The sequence below is a fragment of the Condylura cristata genome, unplaced genomic scaffold (genome assembly GCF_000260355.1).
Source record: "Condylura cristata isolate star-nosed mole 26May11 unplaced genomic scaffold, ConCri1.0 scaffold00010, whole genome shotgun sequence".
Classification (NCBI taxonomy): Eukaryota; Metazoa; Chordata; class Mammalia; order Eulipotyphla; family Talpidae; genus Condylura; species Condylura cristata.
Window position 1 is genome coordinate 7,905,902 of NW_004567111.1, and position 9,360 is coordinate 7,915,261.

A 9,360-nucleotide genomic window follows, 5' to 3' on the forward strand; every position below is an offset into this window, starting at 1 on the left:
GAGAGGAGATTCCCTCTACACATACTCGGTGTTACAGCTTCACTTAGTGAACAAGCCCTTCTTCCACTTAATTCACAGACCTTTGCTGAGTGAGCTACAGTGCTGGGTACTAGGGAGAGCAGGATAAGTAAGATCCTCTAAGAGGGGCGTTGTTGAAGGAGACAAGCTATTCTGAGAGTGGCTGATGGGTCCATGGAAGGACCCAACTGATGCGGTAGTTTAAACCTACCTTCCCCCAGATACGGACAAGAGCCTCAACATTCAGGGACAGAGGAAGGAAAGCAATCAAGATGATAGACAAGGGGAGAAAAAGTGAGAGGAGAGGAGCCTTTTACAGCAACGATTCTTTAGTGGAGAAACATCTGGAAATTCTTGCGTTGAACTTCAAGTTGAAAAGTACTTTGAGAGATGCTTGGCGTTCAGTTTTCTCAATAGACACGGGAGAAATTTTAAGAAAAAGTCACAGGGAGTTTCGTTGCCAAACAAGGTCTTTTAATGACTTCCTAAAGGCGTCAGAACTTGAAACTCAGCCTCCTGCAAGGTAACCCAGTGATTTTCCCGTTTGGTGCCTGGGCCCAAGTCCTAAATGACTCCTCAATTCCTAACACTTTCACTTTCTTCCAGGAATATAATTTCACCCTTCACAAACTCGCTTATTATTTTGCTCATTCAGTCATTTGGCAAATATCCCCGCAGAGCAATGTGGGAAGCAGGGAGCAGACACACAGACACAGCCCACGGGCTCCTGTCTTTAAGGTGATCGTGACTGAGCTTCCATCCCACCCAGTAGCAGCACTTGCTGGACCCAGCCTTTTCATCAGGAACAATTCTCCTCTCCCTGGGAGAGGTGTTTTGTTTTCATATTTCAAAGCTCCCTATTAAGTTCACATAAGAGAAAAACAAAGCAGGACAAAGCAAGAAACAGAGGCTGTGGTGCGATTGAATTGAAAGACAGTGACGTGGCTTTGGAAATTGAGTCCAAAAGTTTTGGGGCTGAGGATTGAATCACAAGTGTCCCTATGGTATTTTCCTAACATTTGTATCACATAGCTAAAGGGGCCTGTATATTTTACCATAACAGCAATGACTCCTTGTCCAAAGAGGCTCTAGATCTTTAAAGAAGAGGGGTCACTGTTGATCCAGTGGGCCCCAGGGCACCTCAGGGTCTAGCAGCAGAGGAATGACTTAGCAGTGAGGTTATATAACCAGAAGAGGGAACCAATAACACAACTGGCAACATGGAAGGGTTTTCTGTTGTCTTTTTTATGGAACTTCAGTGTAAAAAAAAAAAAGTCTCAAATTGACAATACAGACTTAAAGCGTTTATTGTTTCGAAATGTGCCATCACCCCTTCACTCCTCATGACTTCTTGAGTTCTTGTCTTAATTTGGAGTCAATGTGATATCAGAGAGCCCATCTGCCTAGAAAGCTTTCCCAGCCCAATTATTGTTACATTCTCAGCTACAGCTAAAGCTAGAGCAACGGGCACCGCCATCAGCAATGATCCCAAGTAAGAAATCCAATTTGCAAAAAAAGAAAGAAAGAAAGAAAGAAATCCAATTTGCAAGTCCCCATTTCCTTTAGAAATACAAATCAGTTGATGTTGGTAGATTTCTATGGTAGCTGCATCTTTAAAACAGATTTTGATTCAGAGTGAACAAGAGGAAATGTGATGCTATATTAATTTTACACGGTCTAGCGAAGTATTATTGCGGGGCCAACTTTTCCAAGGGCCTCTTGGAAAAGTCAGGGTAAACAGCAGCCTGGCTTGCACTGCTTTTACTATTGAGAAGCAAAATCAAGGAGATAGTGTTTTATGGGGGGGGGGGCGCAGATTATTTGACCACCACTGACACTTCAGTAACAGCATCTCCAGTTCCTTCTAAGAGGTATCTGGGAAAGTAGCTGTCAAATTACACCCAACTCTCCGGAGGTTCTCTAGGCTGAAAGCCTAGTTCTTACACTACCAAGACTTCATTTGGCATACAGAATGATGGGTGATAAGACAACGCATTTATTTTTAAACCCCGTAAAGGACAAATAAATACACTTACCACCACCACCCCCCCGCCATATCTTCTGGTTGGTCCCCAAGATGAGAATGGGCCAAGAGGGAGACAACAGACCAAGAGTAACCACAGAGGTGTAGGCTGACCACCAAAGCCCACAGAACACTCTTCTCATTTGTAAAATCCACTATGTGCCTCAGGAAACCTCCTATAGGTGAAGGAATACTTTCACAATATCCAGGGAAAAGTTCAGAAGTTGGGACGGAGACAGATGTGGAATGGACTCCTCCCACAGGCACGAGGGAGAGGCCCTGCTCTTGGAGGCTTAACTGGGGTGACCAAGCTTGAGCATTTACCGTAATTAGAAGCTCTGGCCTCTTAACTATTCTCTCTCCGTTAGCACGCATGGCAGACCACTGACATGAGACTTGACACAAAATCTCCTAAGATATTATGCTTTAGTAACTTCCAAGTTAAAATTTCATTTCATTTTCTTTACTGGGGCCAAGGTACAGTTTTGTCATTTGGTTGTGAAAAGTCGGTATTTTATAAGATACCGGGGCAATGTTAACATAATAAGCCCAGAACTTGTGTCCGATTTGTAAACGTATCAAGCAGGCAGAAAGCAGAGGCAGATAGTGATTCTTATAATGACATAAAAGCAAATAGCAAATAATTGTTCCCTTGGGGGTAGCCTGAGATAGGAAAACGTCTTTTAAAAGCTGTGTCCTTCTTTAAGATACGTGTGCTTGTAATAGAGTTTCTAATACGCATGGTGATGACAGCTTGCCTGCATATTTTATAAATAAAACCAAGTGGCTGAAAGGGAGAGGACACAGGCATTTCCTTCATGGGACTATTTGTTCAGTGTCCTCTTGCTCTGCTATTTTATCACTAAACGTGATAAAGAACATAAATGGATACCACTCTGAAAATGGAATCCCCTCCCCACACCACATTGACCATATTGTAACAGGCCTCCATCACAAGGAATGCTCTGTGTGTATGTTCGGATATCTGCACCCATGTATATATGTGCACATGTGTGTGTCTCAGCTAAGAGGACCCAGGAGTTGTAGGGATGATGGAGAGTCTGCTAACTGCATGTACACACACAGAGTTCCTCAAGACACCAGGCAAACTGAAACTAGCCAGTCACTTCAGGCTTTTTCTTCACCATCTGTCATTCACACTAGGAATCTCAAAAAAGGTCCAGAAAATGATCCTTACCTTTCCTTTGCTAGATAAAATACACATTCAACTTTCTGCCAACATGCATGCCTCCCACCCACCAAGGCAAATGCAGACACTTCCAGGAGACAGTCTTTACAGAGTTCACAGCCGACTTGAGACCTAACGCCCATGTGAAGGGGAAAGGGACGCTTGGCTCGCACCCCAGACCGGGTTATTGTATTTACCTTCTACTTTGAAGATAGTGAAGTGTGGCCGGCAATGGAAAGAGCCCAAGGCGTTTCCCGCGCAATTCATCCACAGACCCTGATAGACCCAAGTAGCAGTTATCACCGAGGATGCTCGCGAGGTCACTTTCCACTCGTTGGATGCAGTGGCGGCCACCAGCGCTCCGAAGCCGCCCACGCCGGCCACCAGAGCCGAGATCTGGGCCCTGGACATGTCGCTCAGGCTGCTGCGTGACACGGTCCAGACGAGCGCCTGGGTGGTCTAGGCTCGCCAAGGACAAATAACACTTGGACAAGCGCTACAGCCAGTTAATGTGGGTCGGTGACAGATCTTCATGCTTGGATGGTCTGCGGAGGGACCAGGATTCAGGAGAAGGGCAGACTGACCGAAGGCATTTAACAGGTCCCTTAAGATGATCTTTCTCTTCTCCTACATGGATATTTACTAAAATTTTATAGATGAATTTTAAAGCTTTTGATTTCGCAGATTTCCGCACACCGCACCCCCCCCCCCGCCAGAGTTAATGCTTAATTTTCTGTTAGCCTGAAGCTTAACGAACCATGCAACTACCAGATATTACAAAGTACAAATTATACAGTAACAGTTAAGGGCTTCTTGGACCAATTGCTTTGGTTGCATATATTTTTTGGATGTCTCTCTATATAGGTAGATATAGAAGATATAGATGTAGAAGTCTACATGTAGATACAGAAGAATATAGATATTCTTCTGTAACAGTTTATTCACACTACTTTATCCCTGATCAGGGACGTAGCTATCATTCACTAAATATCACAACGGAATATAGTATTTCATTAAATGAACAGAGTACGATCTATTTGTTTCCTGGAGACAAATAGCTGTGTGTTTTTCTCTCCCCTTCTCTCCAAAAACAGATGGTGCAGCTGTAAACTTTCTTGTATACTTGTTCCTGTGCGCTTATACACAAGGATATAACCCAGAAGCAGAACTGCTAAACTGTAAGAAATATTCCTCTTCAACTTTCTAGATAATACTAAATGGCTTTAATCAGTAAGTATTCAATGCAGTACGTGAGTCCACACCGCCCCACTTTATAACATTTGGTGTTGGGTGTTGCTAGAACTGTTGTTTATATTTTTGGTCATTCTGATGGACATGCAGGCATCGTATTGTGGGTAACAATTTGTATTTTCTCACTAGTCATGAGACTGAGCATCTTTTCATGGGCTTGTTGTCTCCCTGTGTTTTGTCTACAAAACTACATACAAAAAAAGACATCTGTGGTTTTGGCCCATTTTTATGCACTGACTTGTTTGACTTCTTGTCATTTACTTTTAGTGCTCTCTGTATTCTGGGTAATCATATTTTGTTATTTGTAGTCAAATATCTTCCCCCACTTTGTGGTTTGTCTTTCTGTGACCATTTGATAGAGTCTAAATTTTGGTGTGTCAGATAGGTCAAGCATTCTAAATAATTTGTGCTTCTGAGGTCTTAAGAAAAGCTCCCACTGAGAAAATCAATACTTTTCTCTTCAGGCCTATTTTCAAATTTTTAATTGTTTTTAAAAAAAATTTCTTTATTTACACATATAAGAACTGGGTTGTAGGTGAGAGGTGTTGGGAGGTGGTGAGAGGATTCACCACAGACATAGTGGGGAGCACAGCAGGCAGATCTACTGAAATCCACTGCTGAGATAGGAGGGGTCTGATGTGCCATGTGGATCAGCATCCTGGTCGGGATTGAACTCATGCCTCAGGGGCTGCTGACAGTTGATAGCGCTGAGACTAACCACTGCACCACCAGGGAGGCCCTTCAAAGTTTTAGTCTTATCATTTGTATTCTTTCATCATTCTGTATTGATTGTTCTGTGTTATGGGACTTGAGAACTATTCAACAACCCTCATTTTCCCACATCCATGGGACTTGAGAACTATTCAACAACCCTCATTTTCCCACATCCATGGGGTTCTTAAGTATATTTGGGAGTCACAGAAAGTTCTAGGTGGGGACAGAAAGGAGTTGCAGTCAGCCAGCATTTCTAGTAAATTACATAACAAGATCTCACAAGAAAAGATCTGACTCCTTTATGCCAGCATTTGCTGTGCTTTCTTTTCTTTCTTGGAACAAACATTTGCTTCCATATATAATTTCAAATCTCTTCTCCTTCAGACCCTGCATAAGACATGCAGATAACATGTATAAATATGGAGACACCTGACAGAGAGTCGCGAACCCTGGATTTTCTTCTTCTCTCAATCTGAACCCACCCCTAGAATTTGTAGTACGGCTATAAAACACTACAGTTACACTCATGAAAATGTCTTACTATTGAATTCCGTTTCTAATTTTAAATGTGTAACAATTAATTTGGCAGTTTATATTAATCATTAACATTAAATGGAATGAATGTTCATCTATGTAATTTGCTGCTCAAATGATATGGTGAATATTCAGAGTGTTTCAGGAGGGTGAAAATTTCTCAGAGACTTTTTGGCGAGACTTTAAGAGTTCACACTCAAGAAAAAGTCTTTAGATGTCATGCAAGTTACATGAAGGATCCTTCTCCAGCTCATGAAGGGACCTGAATAAAGTATCTGCCATCAGATGTTAACACCAGAGAGAAATATATGGGTTTGGCACCAGAGGTGTTGGCAACCTGAAACCTCAGCTGTGCCAGTGTGCCACATGTGGACTCCATTGTAAGACCAAGATAACTGGGAAGAATTCTTTCTTCCAAGGGTCTGAGAGAGGATAGTTTAGAGATTATAGCATTTTCTGTCTTCATTCATCAATTTAGTCCAAAAGTGTTGGCTTTCCCTGACTGCCTCTACTATTATCTCTTTCACTCTCTTCCAAGTCCATGTTGTCCAAGGTCACCAGAAATTACCAACTCAGCTCGTGAGGTGAAGCACTCCAAATAAGTTGATTCCTACTTCCAAATGATACTTGTCGGTACACAATAACATTTTAGTGCTTTGGGGCATCAGATAGGACAAAGGCCCTGCAAAAGGAGAGAAAGTAAATTTTGAGAGAGGTGCTTTCATTTTAGGTCTTGAATTACCTGAGAAAAGTCATCTTTTTACACTTGGACTCAGGTGATAGATCATCTATCACTAAGCCCTTTGTTCAAGATACCACAGCCTTCAGGTTGTTGTGAGGAAAAGGAGTCTGAGAGAAAGTGAGTTGCAGACACAGGGCAGCGAAGAACAGGTAACAAGCTTGTTCTCGTCTCCCTTGGAGAAACTCTAAACTCTCGTTGACGGTAACAGTTCTTAGTCAGTGTCAGTGGAAACTACCAAATCTCTTTTTCCCTGATATAATATTAATGCAGTTATGAGCCATGATTATAGCCTTACTGCAGGAAATTAGAGACTGTACTGCCTTACCAATGTGCTTTTACTCTGACACACCCACTTTAAAGTGGCTTTCAAAGCAAATATAATGGACCCATTATAAGCAGTCAATTGAATGGAAGTCTGCTAAAGCCATTAGTCCTGAGATAAATTAATAAAGCAGCCAATCCAGGATGTGGGGGTTTCAAAATGGTTTTTGAATAGTTGAATTATGTGTCGCTTTATTCAACAAATAATCTGATGTATGGTACTAGACCCAGAGGAAGAACCAGAGACTTGAGATGTATAGACCTGAGCTCAAGTTTTGGGGTCACCACTGTCTTTGCCCTGTTCTTTCTTCCCACTTTCAAGCTGGTCCATCGGCACTGCCACTGCTGATCTGAATGGCTTGATTTGGACTGTAGCCAACATGAAACAACTCATTACTTCCTCCTTATAAACAAACACAATTAGGAGAAGTTGTTCCAACCACTCTTGTTTGCCATAGAGTTGGGCAAGATCTTTCCTTTGGTGAAGACAAGTGTGAGCTGGGCTGGTTCTCTGGATGTTTGATGTTGCTCCATCTGCTTTGGAATGCCCAGTCTAGAGACCCTTCGGGGACCGCCCACCTGTGCACCCTCAGGACGGTGGGCAGCTAAGCTGACAGCTCAGGCTCCCCTCCTGAACCGCAGCATTAGCATAATCGCCCTGCAACTTCAGAAGAGACAGAACATTCCACCAGCGACTGCTCTCATGTTCCGCTGCTCCTAATTGAGCTGCAACACGGTAAAGATCAAACACAGCAGAGATGATTACATGGACGCAGCACACACACTCTTATCCTCCGTCCTGAGGCTAGCACGACGCAATTCTCTTTATTGTGAAATAGAACAAATATACAGAGTGTCTCAAATGTAACCTACCACACTGCCATGACTGGGTAACACTCAGTATGTGGTTACCAGGGGAATTCCGCTGGCCCCATGCAGAGCCACTTTGCTCTACCCCTCACAAATGACCTGCCCATTGGTAGTTAACATTTACTTACACATTCTAAATCTGCTTCCAAATGGTTCTTCTTCATGGATATTTCTCAGCATGGGCCTGGGAATAATCTTTTTAAAGATTTATTTATACAGAGCCTTCCTGGTGGTGCAGTGTGTTAAAGCACAGCACTGTGAAGCTCACTGCAGCCACTTCATCGCGAGTTCAATCCCTGGGCAAGGAGGTGACCTACATGGTGCAACAGACCTCTCCTGACCGACCCCGCTCCCCTCTGCAGTGTGCTTCGTGGATCTGCCTGTTCTATCCCCTGTATGAATCCTCTCACTGCCCCTGTGAATCCTCTGGTGAATCCTCTCACTGCCCCTGTACCTCTGGCCTGTAACCCAGTTCTGTAGATATAAATAAAATAAATCTTTTTTTTTAATGATTTATTTATAAATACAGAACTGGAGTATAGGCCAGAGGTGCAGGGGCAGTGAGAGGAGTCACCAGAGGCAGAGTGGGGAGCAGAACAGGCAGAAGGACGAAGTACTCTGCGGAGGGGAGCAGTGGGTGAGACAGGAATCTGCTGGGCTATGTGGGTCACCTCCATGGCCCGGGATTGAACTCATGTTGAAGCAGCTGCAGAAAGCTTCATAACGCCACACTTTAACCCATTGTGCCACCAGGGAAGACCTGGGAGTAAATTTTTCTTTAAATACTTTCCAGACCTCCTTTCTCCTTTACCTTCATGGGTGAACACACAATTGCACCTTACTTACTCAGGCAGGCACCCCAACTCACCTCAATAGGATGCAAGTCCGGGGAATTTGTTCCAGAACTGTGTGTAGTGTCTGTACCTCCCTCTGCAGATTAAGAAGAGATATGAATTATGGCTTGTGTTGGTATTAACTGGTCAGCTCACAGAAATCTTCCCTAACTTCCCTTGAGGAACTTTCTGATTCTTCGGACATTGAGGAATGTCTCAGACATTGAGACAAAGCGAATGTTTATGCTAGTTCGATATTTTATACCACAGGTCAGTTCCTTTTAACATTGAACCCTCATCTCTGGATCACGGGCCAAAACCTCATCCTCTTGCCAAGCATCTTTGTGAGTTAATCTGGCTTATAGTAAATTCTGGACAGGATTTTTGATGATCATTTCCTAGCCATACAACATTGCATGCTGGAGCTGTTTTGTTTATCTGACAGGGATGCAAGGCTCAGTTTCGAATTTGAAAGTACAATAATATTCTATAAGGAGAATGGTTGGTATCTGAAGCTGGTGCTGTAGTCAGCCATGTATAGCAACGGGTGTGAGCCAGAGACTCAGGGCTGGGACTGTGAAGAGGAAGTCTTGGAGGAGAAGGAAGTTGATAAGCTGCTGCCATATCAACTTGTGCTTGTATTCATGGATCCTAAGATGGGCGTTGCTTTAAGGAGCAGAGTCTGGGGCGGGGCATGGCTAAGGGCTTTGGAAATGTGCAAAGCTGGGCTGTCTCCCACTTATTAGCAGGTGTGACCTAAGGCAAACTTATTTATTTTAGCTTTAATAACATTGAAAATCACGGGTAACATAAAAATGACCACGTACAACTATTATATTATTTATTTATTAAAAAAAAGAGAAAA

The 9,360-nt window shown here is 43.1% G+C and overlaps 1 protein-coding gene across 1 annotated transcript in view; it reads right to left on the reverse strand.

Moving 5' to 3' along the window:
• CLDN10 (claudin 10) overlaps positions 1–3,641 on the reverse strand; it is a 100,673-nt gene extending 97,032 nt beyond the window's left edge. Inside the window, exon 1 of the mRNA XM_004680066.2 lies at positions 3,428–3,641. Coding sequence (XP_004680123.1) covers positions 3,428–3,641 — 214 coding nt within the window. The remainder of the gene's footprint in view (positions 1–3,427) is intronic.
• Positions 3,642–9,360: the final 5,719 nt, after the last annotated feature.